At 35.3% G+C, this 16279-nt stretch overlaps 1 protein-coding gene across 2 annotated transcripts in view; it reads right to left on the bottom strand.

Moving 5' to 3' along the window:
* Positions 1-16278, bottom strand: part of AGL (amylo-alpha-1,6-glucosidase and 4-alpha-glucanotransferase) — a 35845-nt gene extending 19567 nt beyond the window's left edge. The window contains exons 1-16 of one of the 2 annotated variants that reach the window (XM_085303642.1): positions 16197-16278; positions 13819-14029; positions 12930-13096; positions 12266-12469; positions 8490-8671; positions 8157-8268; positions 7619-7739; positions 7321-7423; positions 7130-7227; positions 6406-6545; positions 3854-4041; positions 2238-2361; positions 1489-1652; positions 881-982; positions 501-653; positions 270-420 (exon numbers count right to left, since the gene is read on the bottom strand). In XM_085303642.1, the coding sequence (XP_085159768.1) occupies positions 270-420; positions 501-653; positions 881-982; positions 1489-1652; positions 2238-2361; positions 3854-4041; positions 6406-6545; positions 7130-7227; positions 7321-7423; positions 7619-7739; positions 8157-8268; positions 8490-8671; positions 12266-12469; positions 12930-13096; positions 13819-14029; positions 16197-16278 (2302 nt within the window). Of the gene's footprint in view, positions 1-269; positions 421-500; positions 654-880; positions 983-1488; positions 1653-2237; positions 2362-2703; positions 2828-3853; positions 4042-6405; positions 6546-7129; positions 7228-7320; positions 7424-7618; positions 7740-8156; positions 8269-8489; positions 8672-12265; positions 12470-12929; positions 13097-13818; positions 14030-16196 lie in introns of both variants that reach the window. The other variant, XM_085303643.1, reaches the window with a different exon arrangement.
* Position 16279: the final 1 nt, after the last annotated feature.

The raw sequence follows: 16279 nt of genomic DNA, 5'->3' as shown, positions 1-16279 counted from the left end.
AAAAAAAAAAAACTATCAATAAACAAAGAGATATTTTTATGGGGAGCTCAGAGCAGGAAGTGTATTCAAAATACAAGTGCCTTTAAAAAGCCTGAAGGATTCAAGTCTGTTATTTTCCCTTTAATCACTTGCAGTGCATACATACATAAAAGGTGTGTTACACACTGACCACTCAAAACATGCAAAATCAGTATGAGAAGTCAGAAGTATGTAGTTGGAATGAACTGAATTTTCTATATACCTGTCATCTCAAACATAAATCTGATTACCTGGGATACACATTTCAGGTACTTCTTTACTGTAGAAGGAAGTTTTAGGATCTCTGAAAGCAGTTCGACTTACAGCCACAACAGACTGGTGTGTGTTAGGACAGTGTCTTGTCACTGCCACTATATCTTCATCAACTTGATCCACATATACCTAGAGAAGACATACCTTGACAACTGTGCTCACTCAGAAAATAAATATTGAGAAAATGCAATATCATTCTCACTTCTTGCCTGATTAAAGCCTTTAGCCCCCAGCTCCTGATGCAACCTATTTATAGCCAGCCTTCCTGCCAAAATTCCTGTTTGGAAATTAGCTTCACCAGAAGTCAGGTGTGGTGCTGGATTCCATTTTGAATAAAACCTCTCTTCCGATACTACAGAAATCTGTAAAGAAATTAAGGTTTAAGCAAGTATCAGTCACTCTGAAAATTGGCTGGAGGTTTTAAACATAATCAATTAACGTCTGTTGTAAAATTAGACAATCCAAAGTAACGTTAGCTAGTCAACTGCATGGAATTTGAAATAAATGACATTAAAATATATATCCCAAGACAAGAATAAAAATTTACAATTTAAAAAAAATGTTTTAAAAATTAATTGTAATCACAGACCTGGTGTGGTACTAGCTCATCATAGCCTTTAGTGCTTCCTGTAGCACAGCATGCCATGGAAACAATCATTGCACTAGGAAGAGCATCATATGCAGATCGGTGCTAGGTTAAAAAATAAACAGGTACAAAATGAATCACATACATAATTCATTCTCTCCCAAATATGCATTCAGCATGCAGAAGACGCACTCAATTTAACAGAGGAACTCATCGTTTATCACATAATCATCATTTTCTCACTCATGGTACTGAAAAATTACTACAGATATATTAACAAAAACAACATAAGAGAAAGTCTCAAAAATAAGCACTCCGATTCCCACTATTCTCTCTCTCTTCTGTAGAGCAGGAGGTAAGGAGAACAGGTACAAAGAACCACTTACAGCAGCTTGTTATTAAACACTTGTATACTGTTCTCCTTAAAAGACAAAATTGTGAAAGTCAGCAAGAGTTGTTATACAATGTTAGTCATTGCATTAAAAACCTAAAGATCTGAAACACATTTCTCTTAAATACCACTCAAACAAATACAGATTACATCAAGCCCTCCCACGGTTCAAAAAATATCAATTTAGAAAAGATTAAATGTAATACCTGTAAGTGCTCACCTGAATTGGACATTCATTATCATGTGTAATATCCATAAACAGTGCATGAGCAATAGCTGGCATCARAGGTCTCAAACGTGGCTGAACAAAAGAGCCAACAGGTTCACCTCCAAAACGATAAACTAATCTTCCCTCTTCATGGCTATTATAAGCAGTCATTGCCTCTAAAGAACAAAATCTGTAAGTGTTTGTATGAGAATAACTACCATAGAGAATAGCATGCACAGAGATGTTAAACATTTTACATTTTTCTGTTGGTATGTTCAGTAATGGAAGGAGAGAGGGAGGGAGGGAGGGAGGCACTGATTTTATTCTCTAATGTGGATACACAAACTGGAAGTATGCTATTTATTATAATATATCAAGTTAGAAATGGATGGGGGAAAAAAAGCAAAGAGATCTGAAACATGTTCCTAMTAAGCTTTAAGAAACCCATGCAACAAAAATCAATTAGCAAGAGACATGATACAGCACTTGCCTAGCAAAGGTGTGCTAAAACTTCTCTCTTGATAGAATAAGAGTGAAATGTTTAACCTTCTCCAAACTAATGTAGGATATCTCCTCTCAGTTGTCAGCTAATACTGCATTTTGTTGATGATTATCAAAAAAAGTCACAATACAAAGACTGTACCCATTAGTTTCCTACTGAATAATCAAAGCACATAACCTAGAAGGAACCTCTTCTTTGTATAAAGCATGTCATCTATAACCTCTGGTGGGAAAGAAAACTACATACACAGCAAGCCTACCTCTTATTAAGGAGGTAATGCCCAGACTATTCACAAAGATATTGTCCAGCTCCTCACTTCCTGTGAACAGTTCAGCCACTACATACAAATTGGCTTGCAATTTTCTAGCTGTGTCCAGCATGTACTGCAAAAAGCACAGCCAAAAAAGCCACAAAAAGAGGAAAGGCAGACACAAAAAGGGACAAGTTTCAAAGCTAGGCAAGGATTGGACAATGGGGAAACGTCATGCAGCAGAAATAAACAGAAAGCCCAAATTAAGGAATGAAAAGATTATACACAAGATGATACACATAAGCAAAATCAAAAATTAAGATACAACACAGAATTTAAGAACATGGAGGAAGAAAGATAATTGCACAAGCAAAGAAGATAAATATGTAAGAAGAAAAAAAAGCATACCAAAGTTAGTTTCATGTTAAAAACTCCAATCGCGCATAACCCTACATAACTCAGTTTCTTATTGTACCTCTAATCAAGCTGGTAATTCCCAGGCGGTTGACAAAGATATTGTCAATGTACTCACTGCCCGTGAAGAGTTCAGCTATCACATAAAGATTAGGTCTGACTGATCTGGCTGTTGCTAGCATCTCCTATAGATCATAACACATTTTTAATGGCAGTTATCCATTGTCATCRGTGTATATGCAATCGTTAACATGAACGTTAAGCAAAACATAGATGAGTTTTAATATATGCAGTTCATTAAAATGAAGCATAAGAGGTAACATTCATAAAACATTAGTATTTTACAGAGATTACTTAGTTTTTTGAGAAGTTCCTAGAATACTCAATCTAAGTTAGTTACAATTTTGTTTTTTTTWWAAAAATAACCTGAAGTGCAAGAATCAAGGTTCAATGACAGGTGCCTTTTAAGATAAGAAACTTCTGCAGGACTTTAGTCAAAGCCTTCAAAGTTACCATTTCAAAAACAGTAAAAACAGGTGAAAGAATATCAGTGGCTTTGAAATAGCTGAATTTGAAGAGTCACTTACAACTTGTGTGGACACATCAGCTAATTTAAGAGAGCTCTTCATAGATTTAGGTATGCTCTGGAACTAAGCTAGACACTTAGTGCTATTAAGCTGCAGTACTCAAATCAATTTAAAACTGATTTTCTAGTGTGATTTTGGGATGCAGTCAAACCTGCAATAAGCATTAAATCTTAACAAGAAACTTGTTAAGATTAAACTTTTTGCAGGTATTCTTCACCAACTTTTAAGTGCTAGAATGTAAACCACTAATTCAATAATACAGAAATTAATATGCCAAATAAAACACTAATTCTTAACCAAAAGCAACATACTGGACACTAGCAGTGATTGCCACTAAGTTTGTGTTTACCTGAGGAAAGCAGTTAACCAAACCTATCGGTTCTGCAATTCTTAAGCTAAATGAGAGAATGAGAAGATACAATACCTATACCATCTTGCTAGCTGTGTAAAGTAGTTGGGACGATGTCTAAACATCATCAGTCAAGAAACCTTGTTTAGGTTGTGAAGAAACTTCATTCACATCTGAATTCTGCCATGTGGATTCTGCAGATTTTGTAGCAGTAGTGCAGGACTTATTTCATAGCCAGAACCTGGTTTATCACAAGTGCGCTTAATCTTGCGTACCTCAGCTACGTGAATAGGTGTTGAGTGACAGTTGTCAAGACGAACACCATGGAAATATTTGGCAATAATTTCAGTATATTTTTTCATATGCGCCCAAAGGTAAGGACAATCTTCCGGTTTCTCACCATAACGCAGTTTCACACTGTCTCCCCAACAAATAAGCTCTCTCCTCAAATAAACATTTGATCCTGTAAGGGAAAAGAATTCATTAAGCTATAGTACAGCACATGCATCAAAACGAAGATGTGGCATTTCATTTTCTACTGCTGAACAGCAGGAAAACATTGTGATAACATGGGTATTGTTAGAATTTTTACAGTTTATCTTGAAACCTAGGTACCCCACGCTAATGTATAATTTCAGATTATTCCAAAGGGAATACTTAAAATCTATACTGAGACTGAAGTAATTTTTCACTCTAAACTCAAATTCCACTTAGTTCTTCAAAGTAGTACTACTGTACCTGAAAGACAAAAAAAGGACAGCAGGTGTGGTATATTCAAAATCATGGTATTTCAGCTCTAGAAACTTTTCAGAATTAGTAGTTTATAAAGCAGCAAACAAACATCATCATCCATAATTCAGATGGCTATAATGAAAAAAAAAAAAAAAAAAAAAAAAAAAAAAAAAAAACAACTGTGTTACTATAAACTGTCACAGCCGTAATTTTAAAAGTTTAATTTGCTGTTAACAGTAGTTCCTGGTGATGTAAGGCATGTTTCCAAAGCACTTAAGCATCTAGACTATTTAAATGGATGAAGTCCCCAAATCATTTTGATGTATATGAAAATGTTTATCGTTTATCTGTTCTAGTTTTATTTACTATTGATTTTGCTTTCTTTTTGATACAATCAATATACAACCTATAAATATGAGCTTTTCTGTAACTTATTTTCTAAAGCAGACTCAACAAAACTTTTGGATGGATACTTTTTAATTAAAATTAAACTGGTCTTTAGTTCATTCAGTTTGAAAATAAATGAACACATTCAAAATATTTTTCAGCTTCACTCTTCCTGGACATCAGGACTGTCTCCAAAAGAAATCAAGAATGTAATATGTTAAAACATGGAAAATTCATATCCTATCTTATCCTCACTGGCAGTCCCCATATTTAATTTGGATTAAATTTCCTTGATCATCCACAAGTCTTACAAACCAGATGCTGAAGGTGCCCCTACTGACAAGTCTGACATAGTATAGCACCAACTGGTATGTCTCCCTTTAGGGAGAAACAGTTTGAATAATGTTATCAAATAGCAAACTTCAAAGAAACTTTCTCCGTTTAATATCGACATCAGTATTTTCAGTTTGGTCATTAACAAACTTTCCCTTTGTGAGGAGGATAGGCCTCTTCTAAAGCAGAACACAGGCTACAAAAAGGACAGAACATTAGATCAATCCAGGAGAATCTAGACTCTGCAGAGAAAGACAGTTTGGTCCTGAGCTGTAGTTGAGGTTCAACACAGCTTAGAATATCAACTTAGGTCATATTTTTCTGACATAAAAACTACAGATTAAATAACAATTTGCTTAAAGCACCAGTTAGGAAAAAGGAAAAAAAGATAATCCCCAAACAGTTTAATTTTGCTAAGAGTCAAAATGTTACCTTAACAAATCCTAAAACCCTCTCCCTATCTGAAAACAATCTAAAGAAAGTACCTGCATGTACTCTTTATTCAAAACTCTCCAATACATTTAAGCTTAAAGGGGAAAAAAAAAACTTCATAGTCCTCAATACACTCAAATATAAAACTACTATTTAAGAGCTAATACTTCAGAAATTCATTATATAGCTTTTTCTTTAGAGTACAACTACAAGTAGTTTTAAAATACCAGTGCTATTATCAACACTGTTCTACCTATAAAGTTAAGCTGAGACACTCCAGTACAGTGCAGTTCCATGGGTAGCTGAGGTAACCTACTCTTTCACTGCTGCTACAAAGAGAAGAGGCAAGAGCCCCTTCTCCTCCCACCTCTTTCCCTGCTCCTCCCCTATCCCATCCCTACACCACCTTACGCAATCACCTCTCAACTGCCTTTTCTTGTGGCACTCACTGAACCTTTCTAGGAGCAAGCTATTGCTCACTGATGCAGCAGAACACTTAACACCTTTTTATTGCATTTTTATTTATATACACACACATATATATATATAATTTTTTTCTGCCACCTTTCCAAGTAGCTAATAGGAAGCCTAACAAGTAGTGGTGTTGGAACAAAGTACACAGTAAGCAGAAAAGACTATGGCAAGTGGGGAGAGGCATGATGTCCCCATTTCAGCGGCACAGAGCTGATASTTTGCCTCTAAAATCTTGCAGAACTGCACCTCAAATCCCAGTTATTGTATTCAATCTTTCATATGCTGAAGGGTAAGTAAGAGTGCTATATACTGAACAACCGTCCACTATTCTGCTTTTTGTAACTTCAGAAGAATACATCCTAAAAAAAAATAATAAAAAATAAAAAAACTTTGACTAAACAAAATCCTCTTTTGCTTTGGCTAAAATATCATAAAGGTTTAAAAAATGATTTGAAGTTCCTTTACAAACCTGGTTCAGCAAAGTTTTTAAGAGGATCATCTCCCATTACCCAACCATTATGGGCCATGAAATAACAAGCTTTATCTGGCTGATGTATCATAGTTTCTTCTTCCTCCACAGTCAGCTCTTTGAATGGATAAGTAAAGTATCTGTGGAATACATAGGCAAGCAATAAGTAAAGCAAACCAAACCAAAAAAAAAAAAAAAAAAACTTAAGATAACCTTGACTGCAATTCATTACTTTTGAAATTAGAGTATCTGCCACAAACTGCCTTTTAGCTAAAATGGATATAAAAAGCAGCTGCCAGACTATAAGTGATGTACAGTTTTCTATTTCACAAGATCTCAAAGGAGGAAGGAGAGTTGTTGTTTCCACTATCTTGGTGTCAGCTGACAATGCAAAAATAACATCCCAGTCCCTCAGACATACAAGTAGCATCAGGTACACCAAACATGAAAGGTATAGGTTTTCCTAATTCCACCTCTCTTCCACCCACAAGAGCAATTTGCACTATGTAAAGCTTCAGTGGGTCCCGAGTACAGTATCATGCTTTTGGAATTCACAGGTTTATCAGTTATCATCTCTGCTTAAACAAAACAGTCACAGATTAAGTGACCATTGTACATGAGAAAAAACGTGCACTTGTACATATGAATTTTTACTTCTAAAGAGCTTTGAAATCACTTCCTTGTATAGAATTTAACAGTTTTCAATTAAGAAAAATGATAATACCTGGTAACTAAAGGATATTTTCTAGTAACAGGACCAAGTTTAGGACCATGAGCAGCCAGTCGTTCATAAACTACATTCCCCACAAGGCAGTTGATAGCCTAGAAATAATTAAATTATGCATTATTAAAGAAAAAACCTTCATTATTTGCAATTTAAAACAATTCAGCATTAAAATACAGCAACTATAAGACCTGCTCTTGATGGTGATTAGTTTGTCTGTACTGCTCAGCATTCAGTTCTTCAATTCTCTTGCGAAACCAGTTACAACACTCTTCTATTGCAGCTGGTCCATTGCTTTGCAGGTGGAAATTACATCAGAGAACAATTAGAAAAATTCATCTTTAAAATACTTCATAGTAAATACACATAATTAAAATGAGTGGAAAAACAYTTTTTCCCTCCATCTCTGAACATAATTTTACCTTCTTTGGTTCYGCAAATTTAACTTCACTTCTAATTTTAACTTGTAATCAATAATGCAATCAATACCTGTGTGGTATGAAAGTTGCCAATGCTATATCCATATCTACAGTACAGCCAAGTCGTTTATAATTGGGATCCTGAACTATCTGAAGATGTTGATTTCGATCAGATTTAGTGCTCATTTTGCCTGAGAACAAAATTTTAAAGTCATCATTAAGTAAAAATAGAAAACACCTTTAGAAGACAAAAACTTTTACCATTTCGGCATAAGATGTGAGTTTTYGGAGGGTTGCAAAGGGAAAGAAACATTTAAGATGTCAGAGCTGGCTATTCAAAAACAACTGTTCTCAGTTATCATACTGGATTCAAGCAAAAAACTCATTCTTATTCCCCCTCCTTTCTAGTAATTTTTTCCTAGCCCAGTCTTCAAAGGCTTTACTAGCTTTCAAAGCATCCACACACATTTAACTCAGCAGAGTAGATTTCTCACATAGCAAAAATTGGGGCTCTTTTCCAGCTTGTTTACAAGCTAAKGTATAGTTTCTTGAACTCCATCCTCCTAGTTATAAATAAGGAATTCACGTGCTTTGGCAAAATACTTTACCTTGAGTTAGAAGAGTTTTAAATTGCTGCACAGCTTTGTTAACATCCACTTGGAAAAATTCCCATAGTTTAATTTTTGGATATATATCTTCCCAGATTATTTTACGTATACACTGTAAAGATAAAAATTTTGTTAGTTAATGATGTTGATAATTAACGTGATCAAAAAACACTGAACACTCATATGATGTTTTAAGGAATAAAGTAAGTGTTYGGGGTAAAAATTGTTCTACTAAATATATCTGCAAAGTATCACCACAACCCTTAAACAACATTAAAGGTTTATTCATCTGTTTAGTGTTCATCAGTATACGTTTAGTTCTWATTTACTTACATTTAGGTGATGATCATTTTCAATTAAAGGAGGGAGCCCTTTATCAATACACTTTCCTTCAGCCACCATACAGGTCAAGTGCCACAAAGCTCTATCTAAGACCCAAGCTGGCTTCAGGTGAGGAGAATTTACAAGATTATAGGCACATTCYGGATGCATCCTGAGCCATTCACTGTTAGCAGCTTATTTAAAAAAAAATAAAAACAGGAGGAGGGAAAAAAAAAAAAAACATTGCCTGAATACTTTTTTTTTTTTAAATGCAAACATCTTAACACAGAGAATTTAAGATATTGTAGCACATACAATTAGTTCACATTTCAGTTGAAGTTTTTCATTTATTTCAGCCAACAGAAAAGTCATGCCTATGCAGAAGTGTGCATTGTTGATATTATTTTTTTATTTATTTTTTTTTGCAACAGTTGGTCATGGAGACTGCAGGAAGTTTTTGTTAGTTATGTAAAAAAATATACAGTAGTACCACCTATTCTAAAATACTGAGAAAAATTACATTTTTGTTGCAGGAAATATCAAGCAATGGATGTGAAATCTCTGTATGTGTTTAAAGGCCAAATGCTACATTCCATATCAAGATTTAAGATGGCCTAAGCTATTTTATATTCTTAGCCATAAGATACGAAACACATACACAAACACACACAAAACTAATGAAAAATGTACTTAAATGGGTCTCACATAMGGAAATGAGCGTACTCTCTGGTGCCCACAAATTGAACGCTATTTCAGATTAGATGCTACTCTGATGTCTGTTTTGTAAACTTGCCCTATAGTGCCACCAAACACCAAAAGAAAAGCCAAAAGACCAAAACAAACCAAAAATCCAAGAAAATTAGGCTATGCTGAATAGAAAGAATTAAATCAAAGTAGTTAAGGAGTCTTTGCTTGCAAATGAGTGTAATCTAATATAGACAGTGGTGTACACAGAGCAATATAGGTAAATACATATATGGTAGAGAAGATTTTAATTTTTTAAATATAATAAAGAAAAAATTTCAATAGTTAATTTCTGTGTTTATGAAACTATCCTAAACATACATTTTTTAAAAAAAATAATAATTTCCATAAGTTCTTTTGAATCTCTGAAATTAAAAATCTAAATGATTAAAAAAAAGAAAAAGAAGGACACGAGGAAGTAATAAAAGCTACTCAAATTTTACAAAACATTTTTTAAAGATGTGTTCTATGAGAAATATATCATCAATCTATTGTATTAGAAAAACAGAAAAACAATAGAATCAAATTCAAGGAAAATATTCAGTGAGTTACAGTATCAGAAACATGAAGAAAGAGTCAATAATTGTTCTGGAATTGTGGACACGTAACAACTGAAAAACAATTTTGCTTGATTCAAAGAAGATCAAACAAAAACGTCAAAGGGAAAGAAGAACTACTCCCTCACCCTCTACTATGAATAGCTCTTCTAAACACCTGCCTATACTACAGCTCAAGACTATTAAAAACATGGCATGAAGATCTAAATGTCCACAAATGGTTTGACCTTATAAACATGGAATTCTGCCATCTACAACTAAATGCATCCTACTGATTTGAAAGTTACATAAAGCAATACTAAGCTCAGGCTGTTAAAGGGTGTTCTTAGAATCAGAATGGCAACRTTGGAAGGGACCTCTGGAGATCGTCTAGTCCAACCCTCAGCATAGCCCCGTAGGGGACTGAACCCATGACCTGGGCATTAGCAGCACCACACTCAAACCAACAGAGCTAAACCTGCCTTGGACAACCAGATCTCTCTCTCTCTTTTAAATATATACATATRCTACATCTGAAAAAATATTTTTCTCCAAAAATTAGAGCTACCTTACTCTGCTCAGATGAGCAAAAACAATGATTTACTATAAAGTCTTCCATCAGTAAATAAAAAAGGCAATACATCACTTTAATCCAAAATATTAACTTAAGATGTCTCTTCTTAATGACACAGAAATTTATTTCAGCTAAAGCCACTGAAAACTCAGAAAAGAAAAAAAATACTTTCTATTTTCCTCTCTTATTGAGAAGTAAATGCTGACCAATGTAATATTTTGAGTGAACACTTTGAAAGAAACAGCAGCCCAGAAATAGCAAGTATACGCAGTTACCGGTGTTTTCAAGCTCATCTACGATACTCTCTCAAACACGCCAAAGGCGTATCTATATTTAACATGCACATGCATTTCTCATTACTTTTAAAACTAGGCTAATTTTAATAGACTAACATAGATATTAACATCCCCCCCCCCAAAAAAAAAAAAAAAAATCAATTCCCATCATTCCCTACAGTCTAAGTTTTTTCTGCTCCCTTCTAATGCAAGAAATCAAACACTGTGGTCTTAACCGCTGAATATTCAAGCTAAGCTAGCTGACTTGACAACAGGAAGAGAGAGACTCATTGCCACTTGCATACAGCAGGGTCAGCTAGAAAGCAGAAACTACCAACCAACAAAAGTGACCAGTGTTTGCTGAGGGCTCATCAGCTGCTTAGAATTATCAGCAGTAGAGGATTTACGGAGAGACAACTCAGTGTTTTAAGCCTCTAATGCAACCATGCTGCAGAATTAGTAAGCATGTGCAAGTACCCATAATCTGCTCRAAATAAATAATCATTTATTTTATATTCAAATAGATTTATGAAACACTTTTTATGCTTAAATCACCCTAAACTGCAGGAATGAGCTACCAGAAATTGGTCTTCAGTTAAAAACACAGTAAATGTAGAATTAGATTCCCACCTAATTGATCAGGCAAAAAGAAACTCAGAAACTCTTTGGCTATTTTCTTATTCCAACCCCCCCCAGAAAATCTACCTCCACAGGTATGTACCACTACCACTTAAGTGGATATTTATCAATGTATCTTTCTGCTTATACCATCTCTCTCATGTGTACTAGCAAAAACTCTGGATTTGCAACTGACTACTACAGACTTCACTGGAGTTTTTCATTACTAACAACCAAGAGGGGAAAAGCAATCAACACTTACTGATATTTTAAAAAATTTAGAGACAAAAGCAAAGTCATCAGATATATCTTGCTTAATGATTTAAGGCAAAGTCATAGTTATTTCAATATTTCTATCCTGTTAGAAGACACTTATTCCTTCACCATGGTATAACTTTTTTTTTAAAAAAAAAAAGTTTGCTTCTCCATTCTGATTAATTTTTCCAGCTATGAAGGCAACATGACAGTCTTTACGCAAATGTGACCACATAGTATTGTGACATTGTATTTTCTAAATATATCAAATATGTTTCAGACTCTAATTCTAACTTAGATGTATATAAAACCATTTGCCTCAAGAGCATACAAATATACACTGGAAAAAGAGGACAAGATCTCAAGCATGACCAGCATGTAGAGAATAGTGTGAAAGAAACTGGACKTCCAATCATTAAAGTGCAAGAAATTCTCATTTGATACTGTGAGAATGTTTTAAAGCCCAATTCTCTATAATTCCCTGTTTAACAAGAAATTACTTCATTTATGTTTACCCACAAAGTAATTCATAATATAGATTCCGTTCATTTGTGCACAAGTTGTAAACTACAGATCATRAAAATAAGCATGATAAAAAACCCAGACATGCACAAGATCATGAATGCCCTCTGTGAAGGCCTCTATTCGTTCTTTAATTAACGATACAGAATTCTTTTTGCATTCATAACAGCTATGTCTCCAGAACAGATGGATATAAATTAAGGGAAATAATGTAATATAATTACTAGACCAATCTGGTCATTAACACACACACAGAAATCATACCAGTATGATTGTAGACTACATCTGTGATGCAAAGCATATTCCATTCATTTTTCATTTTTTCCACAAGAGCGCCTATATCGCTCCAAGTGCACTTTTTATTATGGCTTGAAAATTCAGTATTTACTTCTAAYTGATCAGCCAATGAATAACATGATCTAGACAGTCCAAGTTTCTGAAGTGGCGTAAAATGAATCATATTGTAACCTGAAGTAAAAAGAAAAATACATTTCAGTAAAATAAGTTCCCTGACAAAAAGCATAATAAATTACAGTCATAACATGTATTAAAAGCTAATGTTTGGAATAACTAGTGTAAATTAAACTGAATCTTCCTCTCAATATATTCTGTATAATACTTGTCTTAAAACAAATTAAAAAAAACCCACACATCTCAGCTCTACAAACTTTTATATCCATCTGAAACTAAGCCAATAAAATGAAAAAGTGATTTCCCATACAAGGAAATTCCAAATTCTTGCACTTAAGCAAATATTTCTGTGATTCCACTGACTTAAACTGTTAATTTAACTGAACCTAGTGGGAAATATTTAAACTATAARCTAAAGGATAAATGAACTGTTTATATTGAAGTTCTTCAGTGTAATTTTGATTTTTAACCACAAGATAAAAGAAACTATATCCCTTAGTATGTATATCATTATTACCTGTTTCTTTTGCAACTTTAAGCCTATCTTCCCATTCATGAAAAGGTCCCAGACACTTAGCAAGGAATGTCTGGAGCGTAACACAATCCAAAGGTAACACATGATTATCAGCTCCAACACGCAAAATAGGATCCACAACTATGTAACCTCCACCACTTTTCTCATTTCTAGGAGAAATTAATGAAATTGTCATTAACATAGCAAATGCCGCTTGCAAAAATCAGTTTCAGAAACAGAAGCCAACAAATGCACCTATTTTAAAAACACTGATGCCTACTTCAGCAGTTAGGGTGTGCATGTGGCGGGGCTAAAACACTGCAGAGATGTTCACCTCTTAAGCACCATCTGTCTACTGGACATACAACAGTGCTTACAAGAGTAAAATTAAGATACAGAACTTTAAACTYGCTCCTTCAGAAGTGAGGTGCCTTTGTTTTTGTCCTGGAGACAGTGTACCAGTTCCTGCTTTTAAGATATGGTTGGAAAGCAAGCATGACTGCCTRTCTTTCCTACATGGACTTATGTTACATTTGGAGCACTATCCTGTTAAAGAAAGAGAYCTGAGCTAAACATCCTCCTTAGTCTAAGGGAATTTAACTGTCAGCTCCTATCTTTCAGGTGCTCACATCAAAATTGGTTTTCTTTTCCAAACATTCATACAAAATCGGACATCAAACGTCTTCTGTAAATTCTTCAGAATAGCTCAGCATCAGAAAGTATTAGACAACCACCACAACTGTTGTCTTTCATCAGATTTAAATAGGTCCCACTATTGCACTTAAACACAGAGAAAAATGTTTTTATTCTTAACAGTATTTCTTCAGGTCAAAAATCTATGCAGAAATAGGAAACAGACTGCATTTCTCAGTATGTAAAAAGTTTCACTTACCCAAGACTGAAATAATACTGGTATGATCCAGAAATCTGGAGATCCAGTTTGCAATATTTGTCAGAGTCATCTTCTTTTCCTGTAGGATTGTGCCACGATAGTGTCCTGAACTTGTGGCGATCAAACACTTCTCCAGAAGCTGGATAGTTAGTATACACAGTAACATGCTTGCCTTGAAGAGTTGGGCCCAGTCGGAACTGTAATTCAAAACCTCAAGAAGAAAGAAATTAAAGRCATTAAAGACATCTTATTAGGAGGACTAGATATTTCTACTCTGTAACAACAGTTCATAATTTGAAACTATGTTAGGAAGAAAAGTCACCAACATATCTGTCAAGAACTTCTGCAGGATAGCATATTTCTACAGCATCTTCTCTCCCTATTTTCTTATCCTTTCCATTTAYAGAGTTCTTTTTCTTTTCTTATACAGAATCATTTATCTCCTTTCCATTTTGTTTCCCTTTTCCACATAAAAAGTCTTAAAAACAAAAACCAGCAGAGAGTTACCAAATCACATACAATCTCATGTAGGTGTCGGTATACATAATAGCAGTAAATAAATAAAAAGTAAATCTTAAATTTCTAAATTCATGTTTTTAAACTGTAAAATGATGTTTACTTGCATGTAATTTACAGCAGACAAATACATTTTCCTTTAAATCACTGAGCTCTGTGGAGCTTGTACAAGTCCTGCGGCTCATACGTGCATTGGAAAGAACAGTATTTAGGCTTAGGATAAYAAGAATAGAGAGAATGCAATTAGAATATTAGGACTTAAAATTGGATTGTAGTCAGTTCAGTAGACTATTTCTGTAGTTCAGCTGAAYGTGAAAAATTAAGCTTACYCAACAGGTCTTAGAATACCCTTCTATCTGCAGGTATGAGGGCCTTCATCACATACATGGCTAAGTTATTACAGGGTATTTTCAGGTAGATGTTTAAGGGTTTGCACAGTAACTTTATGTGCCAGTCATGTAACTGACTAGTAATAYACCTAGTTCCCTACCAGTCTACAAAATTAGACTTTTGAATAAAAGAAATCTKTGTATCTGTAAGAGCAAATAATTAAAGACAAAGTCTTAAAAGAATTCGACAGTGTTAAGTTCCACTCGCTTAAACTAGAAAAAAAAGTTGCTTATGAAGTAGAATCACAGCAGCTCTAATATCAGAGTTCAGCTGTCTGAGTACATTTAAATATGGAAGTATCAACAAGCCCATACTTTCTCTTATTAAGATAATCATCACTGYATCAAAGAAGCCATGTAAAGTAGCGTCAGGTAAAATGAAGCTCATTTGACTATAAAAATCTTACATGAAAAATCACTTTTGGAAGGTGAGCACAATTCTCTCTAGTACTGCCTTGACATTTCATTACAGGGTTTTCTAAAATTAGAGTTCAGGGATATATGCCACTGATATCTTATTTCCTGTAACAGTTACGCTGACATCAGGAATGCCATGCTCAAATGAACTATGCCCTCCCCAAGACTGCTGCCAGCAGAGGCGTTTTAGATGTTTGAAGTCCACACACTTTTCTGTAACTCTCTCCAAGAAAATTTACATAACTCAAAGGAAAAAAATCAGTAACAGATTAAGTTAAACTCTGCATTTGTACACTAATGGTATTTTTCTAGATTACACAGAAAATTCTGAACATAATATATTTAAAGAGACTTTTCATTTATATAAGCAAGGAACCAACATATTACTTTTATACTAAACCACAAGCTTCTAGGTCTTTGATATGGCAAAAAAAGGTAATTGCAACCAGAAGACTTTCAGGCAAATAACAAAGGTTTAGTAACCATTTCAAATGATACAGCAAAAGAGTAACCTTTTTTTTTTTTTTTTTTTTTAAATGGGCTGAATTTGCTGACCAGTCTGACAGTGGACCAGACTGGGTCCATCGGGTTTTTCTGAAAATAGAGGTTCTGGCTAGCACACGGCCAGAACAGTAACAACACAGCACAGCTTTAAGAAAGTTGCCTGGTAAGGAAGATTTGGAAGGCGCTGAAGCAGCCTGTATTCCCAAACAGTACCTCAGATTTAACAGGACTGTTAATATTGTTAATGTATTTCCCATTTCTAACATTAAAAAGGAGAGTTAGCGGGCACGCTGCAGAGCGGGGTTAACGAGGGCTCTTTRCGGGCCAGGGAAGTGCGGATCGTGGGGGCAGAGCCCCTGCCCTGCGGGGCTGCCTCGGACGCCCGCCGCACTGCACCCGCAGCGCGCCCGGCGCCGGGCTGCGGGCGCCCGACGAGCCGGCCCGAGCCACCTCCGCGCTCGGCAGCGGGCACAGCCCGCCACGGACAAACCCGTGCTAAAGCAAGGGCTGCGCATGGGGCGCGGTAAGGCCGCGCGCCCTCGCCGCGCCCACCTTGCTCCAGCCTGAAGAGGGTCTTGTCCAGCTTCTCCATCTCGCCGAGGTGCAGCAGCCGCGTATGCCCCGCGCCGGGCATG

The sequence above is a fragment of the Rhea americana genome, unplaced genomic scaffold, assembly GCF_003343005.1.
Source record: "Rhea americana isolate MKP2758 unplaced genomic scaffold, rheAme1 scaffold_2, whole genome shotgun sequence".
In the NCBI taxonomy this organism is placed as follows: Eukaryota; Metazoa; Chordata; class Aves; order Rheiformes; family Rheidae; genus Rhea; species Rhea americana.
Note: the sequence above shows the minus strand (reverse complement) of the source record. Positions and strands in the feature narration are given on the sequence as shown.